The sequence below is a fragment of the Solea solea genome, chromosome 3 (assembly GCF_958295425.1).
Source record: "Solea solea chromosome 3, fSolSol10.1, whole genome shotgun sequence".
Taxonomy (NCBI): Eukaryota; Metazoa; Chordata; class Actinopteri; order Pleuronectiformes; family Soleidae; genus Solea; species Solea solea.
Window position 1 is genome coordinate 2285978 of NC_081136.1, and position 14531 is coordinate 2300508.

At 42.0% G+C, this 14531-nt stretch overlaps 2 protein-coding genes across 2 annotated transcripts; one reads left to right on the top strand and one right to left on the bottom strand.

Moving 5' to 3' along the window:
- Positions 1-2143: 2143 nt before the first annotated feature.
- Positions 2144-8495, top strand: mus81 (MUS81 structure-specific endonuclease subunit). Its single transcript, XM_058624477.1, has 17 exons — positions 2144-2218; positions 2426-2571; positions 3551-3680; positions 3928-4028; positions 4679-4792; positions 4864-4944; positions 5057-5145; positions 5220-5390; positions 5475-5570; positions 5834-5961; positions 6243-6355; positions 6515-6634; positions 6716-6811; positions 7251-7388; positions 7470-7573; positions 8061-8144; positions 8297-8495. The coding sequence occupies exons 2-17, from the start codon at positions 2431-2433 to the stop codon at positions 8361-8363; spliced, it is 1773 nt and encodes a 590-aa protein (XP_058480460.1). The 5' UTR covers positions 2144-2218; positions 2426-2430; the 3' UTR covers positions 8364-8495.
- A 288-nt stretch (positions 8496-8783) lies between these two features.
- Positions 8784-14076, bottom strand: tmem185 (transmembrane protein 185). The gene is made up of 7 exons (XM_058624478.1): positions 13817-14076; positions 12429-12605; positions 11534-11741; positions 11302-11385; positions 10969-11145; positions 10623-10746; positions 8784-10333 (listed from the first exon to the last, which is right to left on the bottom strand). Exons 1-7 carry the CDS (start codon positions 13852-13854, stop codon positions 10083-10085), a joined length of 1059 nt encoding a protein of 352 aa, XP_058480461.1. The 5' UTR covers positions 13855-14076; the 3' UTR covers positions 8784-10082.
- Between the last annotated feature and the right edge of the window lie 455 nt (positions 14077-14531).

Here is a 14531-nt window from a genome sequence, read left to right on the forward strand (position 1 = left end):
TGTGAAGGCCACCGTAGTTCCCTGAGCCTCTACACGTTACTGACTCTTACACACTGGACCTTTAAAGTGATGGACATGTACATTAACGTGGATTAGAAGTCGGATTACGCTGTGACAAATGCAACACATATATTGTACATACTGTATAAATACGCGTATATGTATATTTGTGATGTGTGTGTATGGATTTGGGATCTGTTTATGATTTATTGCACCAAAGTGAGGTCAAGTCTGACTTTTCCTCATATAGTTTATATTTGTGGGATTTTGATATGGATTATTTACATATTTGACGTTATATTATATTTTTCTGACTTTATGCTGCGTGTGAATACTTCCTGTGGGTTTTTTCTATACAGCAAGAAATCTGAGTTTTTCTACAGAGACATACAAAAGCTTGTTATTAAAGGGATTAATATATGATACACTAACGGAGTGAAATGGGTCTTTTTATCGCATAATGTTCATTGTTTTTTGTTTTTTTGATGAAACTTATCTTCTTGAAACAGATTAAGAGGAAATTATTTACTCCGAATATGGTCGGACTGAGAGAGAAATAATCTGATTACAACATGAAGGATTCAGATATTTGTCCTGTTATGTTGACATAGACATGTTTTAATCTCAATCTTGCGTCCCGGTTTAGAACCAGCAGCATACAAATACATAACAAAGACAACAAGAAGAGACAAGTTACCGTCTTTTGAGTGACTTTTAGATACAATTAACTTCAATTTTAACTAAAATATCCCACCAAAAATTGGGAAAAAACATGAATACTTTTGTGCAAATATTGAGATTCAGTTAATCTATTTATTTTTATGCAAATCTCTCCCTTTTAAAAAAGGTTCTATGTTTCTATTCAGGTCCGTTTCACAGATTTTAACTCGAGTAAATCGCTGATGGCAGCTTTAACATACTTATATTTGGTGTTTTATGGAAATTGTTGCCTTAACAAGAATAATTTCTGCTGTCCTTTGTGAGTGTGTCGGCTGAAACAAAGTTTACGTGACAGAAATATCCTTTTTTTATTCTTTTTAAAGGGTTTTCCTTTCATTTTCTGCCTCACTTGACATTAAAACTGTTTTAAGGCATCGCCAGCAAACAGTTAGTTAGTTAGTGTGAGTTAAATAACGACACAGCTCCTTCAGCTTGTGTGTGAATCCATAAAAGATGGCTGTTATGACGATAACGCTGCTTTTCCGCCTAAAGCATGTGACTGTGTGTGTTCTTCACATACACTCACACACACACACACAGAGGATGAGGCGGGAGGGTGAGGTCGGATTCCTGGTCTCTGTCCGGTCTTGTTGGAAGATTCCAGCGAACTCCCTTCAGCCCAAGGATACGAGGAATCGTCTTCAGGCGACAGCCACATAACGGTCTTTAACAAGAGACAAAAAAGGAGACAAACAGAAGGACGTTGTCTTTGTTATTCCCTCGCTTCACGTTGTGGATAGAAAGAAAAATCACATTCTAAACGTGTGAGAATGTCTTTGTGAAGCTGCACTTTAAGAAAAGAGCTGCACATGGATAGTCTTTCATTCAGAGACACGTTAAACTCACATTAACATGTTTTTACTACATTTTACAGTATTTATAGACGACATTTAGTTTGTTACTGTTGCGTAACATGGCATCATTATGTCGTTTATGAACACAACACCTTGTTTGTTAAAGGATGACAACACTAAACTCATCTAGCGCCACCATGAGGTTGACATATTTGGCCGTTTAACTTAAAAGTTGAATTACTTAGCAAACTCCTGCTAGCATTTAGCTCATAGCTATGGTTGCACCATTACTTTACTGTTTTATACACATAATTTTAGATTATTTGTAAAATCTGACAAACTATAAGAAATTATATTATATTAATCAAGTAATTGGTGGATTACGACATGAATTGTTGGCTGAAGGCCTACTTAGGTTTATTTTTGTTGCAGTGTTTTGCTTGACCTAATTATATTATAAACTTAAGTTGGAACAAACAACTCGTAAAGAAATATGTTGTTTTAATTAAACGCATTTTTACTAACTGGTTGACGGCTGTAAACGTTTTCTTTGTAGTGTTTTTACAAACAAAACAAAAAAACACTTTGACTTTCGTTGCCGGGTCACGTCACGCAAGTCGACCCGGAAGTGTTCCATGAGTTTGAAAACAAAGCGGTAGCTACTGCTACTTTATCAAGTGATGATATCAAAGCTAAATTAACAGGTAAATGTTTTTTTTAGATAGCTTAATAACATTATTAAGATAATATTTGACACTTCAAAGTCACTGGTTTGTGTTTTTGAAAACTTTTACTGGACAAAAGCAGCAGTCGTAGTGGGACGTTAGCGAATTCTAGCTAAAGTAGCATTTTGATGTTCGGCTTAATACGTGGTTAAAACAACGTTTTGTTTGTGTGGTTCGGATTTGAAGTGACCATGTCTGCTCCAGAGCCGGTCCGGTTGGGCCGGAAACGACCGCTGCCGCCGTGTCCGAACCCGCTGTTCCTGAAGTGGCTGACTGAGCTGCGGGACGAGGCGAAGGAGAAGAAACTGAGGATCCAGTTCACCTACCAGAAGGTCAGAGGTCACAGGAAGTAGTTCCTGAGCAGAGAGCATCAGGAAAACACTGTCAGGAACTTGATAATAATAAAACATTTTATTATGCACTGTTCAAAGCACTCAAAGTAACCTTATAAGCAGAGTTTATAAAAGAAACGGGGTTTCCATGGGTCCTTAAATCCTTGGAAGTTTGACTTTGTTTTTCAAGGCCCTTCATGGTTTTTGAAAATTGGATTCGTTGCAAGAAACAAGTTAAGTTGATGTGTAGGTAAATTTCGGTCACCGCTGATGTGGTTACCATTTGTCCTTGAAAGTCTTTGAGGTTGAACTTTTTGTTTCCCCAAGGCCCTTGAATGTTTTTGAAAATGGGTCATTGAACGTGCTTGAATTTCGTGCCAGAGAGAAGTTGATATTTGAAGTGTCAGTGCACCACCTTCAGGGTTCCCATGGGTCCTTGAAATCCTTAAAAGTTGTTGAATTTGAACCACTCACCCCCCCAAGGCCCTTGTAAGTTTTTGAAAATGGGTCATTGAACGTGCTTGAATTTCATGCCAGAGAAGTTGATATTTGAAGTGTCAGTGCACCACCTTCAGGGTTCCCATGGGTCCTTGAAATCCTTAAAAGTTGTTGAATTTGAACCACTCACCCCCCAAGGCCCTTGAAAGTTTTTGAAAATGGGTCATTGAACGTGCTTGAATTTCGTGCCAGAGAAGTTGATATTTGAAGTGTCAGTGCACCACCTTCAGGGTTCCCATGGGTCCTTGAAATCCTTAAAAGTTGTTGAATTTGAACCACTCACCCCCCAAGGCCCTTGTAAGTTTTTGAAAATGGATAAAAATGTGTTGAATTGTTTTTAAACTGACAAACCCACGAGGAACAAAGATAGTTTTTCAGTTTATCTTTCACGCACACACACACACACAGTTTATGTTAAAAAGACAGAGATTATAAAGAATAAATTATATCTTTGTGTGTGTTTTGTTTTATCTTCTGTCAGGCCATCAACTCTTTGAACAAATATCCTCTGCCGCTACAAAACGCCAAAGAGGCCAAAATCCTGCAAAACTTTGGAGACGGAATCTGCAAAATACTGGACGAAAAACTCCAGCGTCACCTGAGAGACAACGGTGAGAAACAGTTGTTTCATGTGACAGCATCAGGGAAATCATTCAGCTCAGTTTTAAATAAAGAATCTGTACATATTTTTATTCCTCCACACAAATTCCTCTTTTTTGTAAAATCAACTTACTAAAAATAGTCATTAGTCCACATTGTAAACTAACAGTTATTTGGCTTTTCATAATAAAAGTGGTTAAATGGGAGAAAATGACATAAATTTGACACTTAAACATGTTTCTCTATTTTCTGCTCCAGGTCCAGATGCCCCTATTCATTCAATCCCTACAGCAGTGCCCCCTGCTGGCAGACCAGACAACAGCAGCAGCAGCAGTAGCAGTTTGGCTCCTTCCAGAAAGGTGTGTAAATATTTTGATTATCAGTCTCTGTGGACATGATTTTAACAAATGAAGTCAAAAATCCAGAAATGTAATAATTCTTTGTCAAAAATCCCAACTTAACATTTCTAAAAGTAAATTGGTTTGCTGGATAACAACAGCATGCAATATGACGCGATGTCCCCCTGATTGTGAATGTAGATTTTTCTACTCATTAGTGCGTTTAATTACCGTTAAATAAATAATAATAAAAAAAATAGATCCTGAAAGACTCTTTAAGAACTCGGATTGAATTTGTGATATTTGGACATGCGTCACAGCCCAGAGTTCAGCTTGTTTTTATGAACAAAAATAAAATAAAACAGTCCTTTTTTTGTGACTTTTAGCAAGAATGCTGTGTTCACAATAATGGCTCTTTTCCACTATGGTCACCAGCTCGCCTCGCCACGGTACGGTTTAGGTTGGTTTTCCACTACAAAAATAGTACCTACTCAACGTGGGCGGAGTCATCACTGCACGGCTGCATGAAACTGCCGATCATTTTGGCATTTCTTTCTTTATACCCTCGAGCTCTTGGCGCACGTCTATCGCGTCTGTACGTAAATGACAAATTTGCGTCCAGTGTGAAACGCAGCATGAGGGTTGATGAAGATTTCATCGTTGTTTTGCAGAAGAAATCTGCAGGGAAGGACAGAGGAGGAGGAGGGAGGAAGACAAGGGAGTATGTTCCTCAGAAGAGGTCGGGAGGTCACGCTGTACTCCTCACTCTTTACAGACACTCACAGGTACAAACTCCTTCAACAAACTTCACTAAAACACTCGTCTTCATCATTATCATGGACGTGTTTGTGTCCAGGTCCGCGGGAGCAAAGGTTTCATGTTTAAGCTGGAGCTCCAGGCTGAAGCTCAGCTTCTCTGCGATAAGTCCTTCAGCGTCGTAAGTTGTTTTTTTTTTAAATAAAAACAAACAGACAAACAAACTAAAAATCTGTTTACGTTTAAAAACTGACCTGGTGACACTGTGGCTGGTGTTTTGTCCGGACCCGCAGCCCGACGTGGGCAGCAAATACACGGCGTGGTCTTCAGTCAGCACGCTGATCCAGAAGAACTTGCTCACCAAGAGCCACAATCCGGCCAGGTACGACACCTTCGCGGTCAGCTCGCGCTCCGTTACCATGGAGACCACTGACGTCTGCCCCATGGACTGTCCAGGTATTCTCTGACCGAGGAGGGCGTGGCTTTGGCCGAGCGGCTGGAGGCGGCAGAGCCGGCATCTGGAGGTAAAGAGAGGTCAGAGGTCAGGAGCGAGGAGGAGGAGGAGGAGGCTGTTGTGGATCTGACTGGCAGCGATGAAGATGACAGTGAAGAGAAGGACAGAGCAGGGTGAGTGGACACCGACGCTGGCCCGTCCCTTCATTTCCTGCTGAGACATAAATAAAAAATTAAAAAAATGTCCCCGTCCGTCAGTCCATCGGAGACGAGGAGCGAGAGAACGAGCCGCGACGTCCTGCGACCGCAGAACTACGAGATCCTTCTGTGCGTCGACGTCATTGAAACCACGGGGTAAGAAAACTCCAACTGTGCACCGCCCTCTCATCGAAGCTCCGCCTCCCAAAAACACTGGCGGTAACACAGTTGTTTTTTTGTAATATTAGAAACCTTTTCGAACATTTGTGGTTAAAAAAGTATGTTTTTTTTTTAGAATACGACACGTCACAATTTGGAATTGTACATAAAATGTTTTATAATTGATTAAAAACAAAGCGAGGTCATGTTTTTGTGCCGTTTTGTTTCGTCACACGAGTGACGTCAGTCTGTCTGTGCAGTGGCAGCGGTCAGCGGAAACAGGAGCTCGTCAAAGAGCTTCAGAGGAACGGCGTCAGCTTCGACGTCAGGAAGCTCAACGTGGGCGACTTCCTGTGGGTGGCCCGAGAGAAGGTCACGCCCCTTCCAGGTAACACACACACACACACAAACACTAAAAACTGATTACCACAGCTTCATTCACTTGTTCTTTGTGTTTGCGCTCCCTCACTTGTTCTTGATTGATTGAAGACACAACATCAGGTCCTCTCGATGTTTTCTCCAGTTTCTTCTTCTTCTTCTTCTTCTTCTCCCTAACAAAACAAAGAGAAGACATTTTCAGGCATGAACAGCTAACATGAGTCGCGTTATACTCGTGTCGCGTGAACGTCAGCTTCTGTTATCTGCGCGTGTCTTTTTCTTGGCCCGCAGGTCAGCTGCGAGCGCCGGCCGGCAGAGAGCTGGTCCTGGATTACATCATCGAGAGGAAGAGGATGGACGACCTGTGCGGCAGCATCATCGACGGACGCTTCAGGGAGCAGAAGGTCGGTGTGTGTTTGTGTGTGTGTTTTGTCACTTGTTCTTTGCGCCCTTTAAGCAAAACTGTGCATTTATGTCACATTTTGGAAGCAGCGTGGCCATTTTGTGTCGTTTGTTATGTTTTTAAAGAATGTACGTTTGTAACGCTGTCCTCCGTCCGTCAGTTCCGGCTGAAGCGCTGCGGCCTCCGCCGACCCGTCTACCTGGTGGAGGAATGTGGAACTGCAGCGTCGCACCTGAGTTTACCTGAAGCGACGCTGCAGCAGGCCATCGTCAACACACAGGTGTGAACGCACACACACACACGCACGCACACCTGTGTATGACAGGACAGAGGTTAGTTTACATGTGTGTGTATGTGGCAGGTGGTTGACGGCTTCTTTGTGAAGAGAGTCCAGGACGTGAGAGAGTCGGCCGCCTACCTCACCATCATGACCCGATACCTGACCAAACTCTACCAGGTCTCACACACACACACACACACACTTGCAAATATTCACATTTAAGAAGCTGAAAAATCAAATAAAGTAGAAAATATTCACATTTAAGAAGCTGAAAAATGACAGAAAGTAGAATATATTCACATTTAAGAAGCTGAAAAATGACAAAGTAGAAAATATTCACATTTAAGAAGCTGAAAAATGACAGAAAGTAGAAAATATTCACATTTTAGAAGCTGAAAAATCAAAGTAGAAATATTCACATTTAAGAAGCTGAAAAATCAAAGAAAGTAGAAAATATTCACATTTAAGAAGCTGAAAAATCAAAGAAAGTAGAAAATATTCACATTTAAAAAGCTGAAGAATCAAAGAAACTAAAAATTCACATTTAAGAAGATATCAAGAATATCAAATGATTCGAATTGTCACAGGTCTAATTTTTGTCGTCGTTGTATTTCAGAACCGCACACTGACGTGTCACACCAGACAGTCGGAGGCCGATGGAGGCCATCACCATGACGACAGCGACAACACGGAGTTCCCCTCCTGCTCTCTCATGTCTTTTATGGAGTTTAACCATGGCGCCGTCAAAAACAAGGTGTGTGTGTGTGTGTGTTTTTACTCGACTCTCCCAACCTGAATATTCCAAGATCTCTGTCTGAAGAGTTTGTGTTTCCAGTGTCAGACGGTGAGAGAAGTGTTTGCCAGACAGTTGATGCAGATCAGCGGTTTGTCTGGAGACAAAGCAGCTGCAGTACTGGACAAATACAACAGTCCACACAGGTGAGAGACACACACACACACACACTCTCTCTCTCAATAAATCACTTTGTTTTTCAGCTTCTTAAATGTGAATATTTTCTACTTTCTGTGATTTTTCAGCTTCTTAACTGTGAATATTTTCTACTTTCTGTCATTTTTCAGCTTCTTAAATGTGAATATTTTCTATTTTCCATCATTTTTCAGCTTCTTAAATGTGAATATTTTCTATTTTCCATCATTTTTCAGCTTCTTAACTGTGAATATTTTCTACTTTCTGTCATTTTTCAGCTTCTTAAATGTGAATATTTTCTATTTTCCATCATTTTTCAGCTTCTTAAATGTGAATATTTTCTATTTTCCATCATTTTTCAGCTTCTTAAATGTGAATATTTTCTACTTTCTGTCATTTTTCAGCTTCTTAAATGTGAATATTTTCTACTTTCTGTCATTTTTCAGCTTTTTAAAGCTGAAAAGACCGTGTGACTTTTATTTTGTGTTTTCCCCTCAGTCTGCTGACGGCGTACGAACAGTGTGGGAGTGAAGCAGAGAAGGAGAAACTCCTCTCTTCTGTCAGATACGGGAAACTCCAAAGGTTCAAACAACATCCACACAATTTTGCCGTTTTAATAAAGCACAATTTAAGCTTCATAAACAAAGTCCACTACTACTTGTTGACAGTGTTTGCTCATAACGAGGGAGTGAGAGTGTAAATACTCACCAGTTTGATCTTCCTCTGTCTTTCAGGAACCTGGGTCCAGCTCTGAGCAGAACAGTGTATCAGCTCTACTGTACACAGGGGGCGCTGTCATAAACACACACACACAGATTTACCTTGTGTACTTTAAATGTAAAAAAAAAACTGCTGCTAAACCTTCATTTCTTTACAAATATTCCTGAGAATGTCCTGATACTGGATCAATAAAGTGTATTATTTTGTATAATATCCTGTTGTTTTCATACAAATGTTAAATTAACAAATCTAAAGGATTATGAACTGATCAGATTAAGTAATTACTTATAGTTGTGGTTTAAGTCTATGTCACATGTCCACGTCTTTATCTCACTGTCAGACCGTCCTTTGCCATCAAAATCCCCTGTGAAATGAAGAACGTCGACTGCGTTGTTGTTATTACTCAAATGTGATACAGAACAAACGGCAAAGCCACACATGAACGTGAACGTTTTAAATATAAATAAAAGAACAAGTCCAGCAGAAAACCAGGTCGCTCGCTCACGTTGCATAAGCTTTACTTTGAGTACGATGAATAAATCAGAAAAGAACAAATGTTTACAAACAGGATGCAGGACGTCGGCAGTCAGGTTGTTTCACAAGTGACAAAATCTGGAAACACACTTACACGCACACAGGGAATCTCAGGAGTTTAACTCTCTACTCAATCTGGTTCGGGTCTGGATTATAAAACATTTTCTGCTGCTGTTGCTGATATTTGGAGGATTTGGCCCCAAAAAAATGCACGTTTATGACCAGTTTATTCCGTGTGTGATTTTAATCTGCCGGGTTAGGGTTAACATGACAGGGGGCGGGGCTTAGAGTCCATAAACGATATAAAAACAAACAGAAACAACACAGTATCACGTGGTTAAAACTCCTGAGTTTAACAAAAACACGAGAATTAAAGAAAAAGAACAAAAAAAAACACTTGTTTTGTTTTTCTGCGTCGTCACCGTGGTCCCGAACCTGAAAACAACCTTTACATTTAAAACTAAACAGAAAAAAGACACAGGAGTACAAAAACGGATGAGATTTAAACTGTTCAACAAAGTGCCTTCTCCACGGATCTGTCCTTTAAAGGAAAGACGTTTCCTCGCGTCTGTCCTCGGCGTGGAAACCCGTGAAGCTAAATCTTTCTCTCGTGCGGCTTAAAAAGAAAAAAACAAATTGGGCCCTCGCGTCCCCCCACAAGTGGGGGAGCACAGCGGGGGGGGGGGATGCTGTATAGCCAATGAGCAACGCCCCATTGCCGTAATTTGTACGGATTTGCACTTTAAGGGTTTCCACTCGAGCAGCCTGTGAGACGGGACGTGAAAAAAACCTCGACATTTCCTTTAAAACTGCGTCCGATTTCCTTCCATTTACACAAAAAAAAACAAACGAGAGCAACAGGAGTAAAACTAATCCCAGATTCAGACCAAAGTGTCTCCGTCTGTCTTCAATGGTCCCCGAGCATCGTCCCTGCTACACAGTCAAATATTCACACCGTGGGTGACTTCTGTCCCCCCCCCCCCCGTGGAGGTGTGTCCTTGCGCCGTCCTCAGAAGAATGAAACCACACGGTGAAGTTGACGCCGCGTTTGACCCAGGAGGAGGGGGGTTTGCTTCAAAGTAACTGACGATTTCCCATCAGGTGATGATCGTCATCGTGGCGCCGGCGTCTCAGGCTGAGTTCGGGCAAAAAAGGGGTGGGGTGGGGGGCGGGGACAGTGGATTAAAAACCGAGCGCGCCGTCCTCTGCTGCTTTGGCTCGGAGCAGGACGCACAGCAGCGTGCCACGTTTCCCGCCGAGTCACCGCTAGTCCGGCATGTCGATGCAGAGTTTGGGCGGCGGGACAAAGTACTTCCCGGGACTCTGCGTGATCACCACGCCGCTCTTCTTGTGGAACATGGGCGCGATCTTGGGCGGCGGCTCGGGCACGGGCAGGTCCTCGGTCGCCTCGGGGTCCTCGCTGCGCTGCAGGTCGTACGACACGTTGCCGTACTCTCGCAGGAAGGGGAGGAGCTCCAGCAGGAAGTGGCAGAAGTCTTTGCGGATGCCAAACCACCCTGAAGAGAACACCGAGACGGGGAGGGGTTTTCAAAACATGACGCTTTAATCATTTTTAATAATTAAAAACAAGTTTCTGTGATTTTTAAGCTTCTTAAATGTGAATATTTATGAGTTTCTGTCATTTTTCCAATGGAGACATGTCAGTAATATTTATTTACAGTGATATTGTATTTATTTACATGTATGTAGAAGTACTAAAAAGATGATAAATCAATCCCAAAGATAAGACTGTGTGAGGAGGAGGAGCTAGCAGCCGACAGCATGTGACGGGCTTTAAATACTCACAGTGGTTCCCTCCCTTCTGTCCAAAGGTGGTGGCCATGAGTGTGAGCAGAGACAGCCACAGAGGGACGAACACACACACGTAGCTCAGACTGTTGTGGCCGTCCAACTTGTGGACCAGCAGGATCTGAAGAGACGGGGGGGGGGGGGGGGGGAATGTCTTATTTTGTCACTTCAGTGTTTGAAATCCTTCGTTCAGATTTGCCTCAGTGACACAAAGTGACCACACGAGGCAGCAGCAGACCAGCAGCAGAGAATCTTCAATAGTAAATATTTTTAACGTTTTTAATTTGATCACATTCTTTAAAAAAGGGGAAATGAACAAGAAAACGTCAAGAGTGGGCGTCACCTCGAAGGTGAGCAGCGGCACGACGATGGTCATCCAGCTGATCGCCATGGTGATGTGAGTCCGCCGCTGCTCGGCGATGATGTCGATGGAGCGGAGGAAGAGGACCGACCAGATGATGTAGTAGAGGACGACAAGGCACAGGAAGGACATCAGGATCCAGAGAGGGACACACACCACCTGACACACACACAAACAGGTTTTACTATCCAGGATGAAGGTTAGGGTAAAATAGGAATAATCTCTTGGTGGGACGTGTAAGTGTGATTCATGTAGAGTTTTTTTTGGGAGGAACGGCTCAATTAAACCTAACCCCTCACGATCAGCGCGACTCACCAGCCAGGGCCAGTTGATGATCCTGTCCAGCTTCAGAGCGATGAAGATGAACTGCAGGATGTTAACGGAACACAACACCTCCAGCTGCGGAGAGAAGGGGGGAGAGAGAGACGAGTGAGCTTACGACGCGATGACAATTACTAGAATAACCAAGCAAATTAAGTCAGAAGTGTAAATTCTATCGCTTCATGGCAACGTCGACGCCTCCCGGTGCGCGCCGGTTTTCGGTTACCTCCAGAGAGCGGTCGTGTCTGAAGCCCCAGACGCACGCCGCGACGGAGACGGGCGACACGAAGAAGAGCGGCATGAAGACCAGCAGCCAGAAGTAGTTTCCTCGGGCCACGCGGTCGCACACCAGCACCTCGAACATCAGCAGCAGGACGTGAAGGCCCACGGCGATCAGCATGGCCTTGAACTCCACGCATGTCTCGCCCTCGGCTCTGAGGAGGACACACACACACACACACACACACGCTCAGCAATGAGAGCATTTGTGACGCACAACACTTAGATTTACAGTATATAATATCAGAGCTGCAATGATTAATAGACATTTAAGTCTGACTATTCATTCTTTTTATGTATGTATTCCTGTATTTATTTATTCATTTATCTACAGAGAAAACGACCGATATCGGGATTGGTATCAGACATGATAAATTATATTTCTTATCCATGTAAATATCTGTTATTTAACACTTAAAAGGCAGTGTTTTTCTGCAATTTCACAGGAAAGACAGTATTCCTTCAGCGTGGATATATTATTTTAGGAGTATATTTTGTCGCAGAGCAGTGGGTCCCCAGGACCAGGACTGAGGGAACCCTGCTTTGGATACTGGTGAGATAGTCGGGCGCTATAGATCAACTATCAACATAAAAACAAAGCCGGTGGAGCCGTAAGACTTTTTGCACAGTACTGTAAAATATACAGAACGGAACATGAGAGGCTTACAGTTACAGCAGGTTCAATAATGAGGCCATGTGCTACTTTTAGAGTGTGGGTATTTATACATCGCCACAGCTAATGTCCCGTCCCCTCTAATGACTGTGCTGTAAATAAGTGCGATGATCAGCAGTTAACTGCACCTGTAAAAACACCCCAGTGTGTGCGTTCTTGTGCATTCTACCTGTACTGAGGGTTGTGGGCCCACACACCGGTGCCCACTGACGCCCCGAAGATGACCAACAGCTTCCACAGCCAGATTGGCGTGAACACGGCCCAGTAGCTCCACTGGATGACGCCATCCAGCCTCAAAGAGAGCAGCACAGAGAAGAGCAGCAGACACGAGTAGATCAAGAACTTACTGCAGCGAGACGGGAGGCAGGAGAGAAGTTTTTAAAAAACGTACACAGAGCTAGGACTGGGTGATGTTTCTGATGTGGCTTATACATAATAAGTGTATATGTCATAGGAGATGTGTGTGGATCTAAAGCTGCACACAGGTCGTTTCTCTGGACTCGTGAAAAGTTTGAGTGTAAACACACTCTCAAATTAAATTAAATTTAGATTTAAAACAAAAGAAATGGCAAAAAAAACCTCTTCACAACCAGAAAGAGTTAATATCAAGTCCGAGGAATAAAAATTAACTCCTTCACTTTTCCAACTTCTATTTACATTTAAAACGGACTATAAATAGAAAAATAGAATACAATAGAATAGAATAGAATATACTTTATTAATCCCTTGCGGGAAATTCTTTCGTCACATCGCTCCAGTGTACAAAGGTAACGAATATTATAGCAGCAAACGAATATTATAGCAGCAATTTTTTTTTTTTAAATTACAAAGTTAAAAACTATAAGCATAAGTAAGAATAAACCTAAGAATAAAATTACAAAGTTAAAAGAATACGAAAAAAATAAGAATACATTTATTTATTTAAAAATATTCCTGAAAAATTTCAAGAATATACCTCAAAACTTGCACCTCCCCCTCCCCCTATATTAACAATATATACAGAGGAAATATAAGCCTATTTATCATACAGAAAGACAGAGTATTTGAGTGTATTTTCCTTGTTTCGATTACATGGGATTTGTACATAAGTATTTAGGGTAGGCAAAATAAGCTCGAGCTTCAGCCTACATCTTTACGTATTTATCTTATTTCTTTATGTACTTATTTTGTAAAAAAAAAGGTGTGTTTAGTATGTGTCAATGCAGATGTATCTGCGTTTATTTTTGTATGACTGTGGCCGAAATAAACGAACCCCCGAAAAAAAACACACCGATAAAATTAAGTCTAGCTAGCCAATCAGCAACGGAATATTGGGGCTAGCGTGTTAGCCCGGCCTGGTGAAGCAAAACACACACACACACACACACACACACACACTCTTGTGGGGGGGGTTAGCTTCGGTGCTAACATTAGCTTTGATGCTCGGCTACTGTACACGGGTGCGCGTGATTTCACACAAACGCGGCGTATATTCGTACAAACGGGGCAACAAACAGCCGGCGGGATGCTACGTAGCTACACCGCTGGCTAGTTAGCCAAGTGTTGGGCGAGCGTTACCTGGGATTGAAGTCCTGAAAGAGTCCTCTTAGATTCATGGTGGAGCCGAGACACCTGGTCAACGAACCCTAACACCAGCGAACATATTTCACCGTCTAATTCTCACGCTACGCATTCTATTTTTACTGCTAGTTGAGCTTTTCTGCGTCGGTTTCATCACCAGCGCTATATGTGTGCTGAAGACTGCTAGGCTAACCCGTGTGTTTGTTTTTTTTTTTTGTTTTTTTTTTTTCCCCTCTCGCTCTCCTCTCGGGAGTCACGTGACGGCACGAAGGAAGCCGAAGTTTTTCCGGAACAGTCGCACAGTGACACAGCGGCGCAAGCGACGACAGAGCTGGTTAATTTCATTCAAATCGACACATGACGTGCAGCAATGTATGAAAGCAGGTTTCCGCCACCTGAAATAAAATAATATATAAATAATATAAGAATAATAAAAAAATAAGATACATATTAGTAAGTCATAATTCAATTAATGATATTATGATGATAATACATCATAATATGCGCAGCTCATTAATATCACTTAGTATCTCGTATTTTGACTAAGTATCTCATAATTAAGGCATAGCATCCCATAATTAGGATTTACCATCTCATAATTAAGATTTACCATCTCATTAATATGACTTAGTATCTCATAATTGTGACTTAGCATTTCATTGTGATCACAGTGGAGCTGAGGAATTTTGACTGGAGTGCGTTGACAATTAAA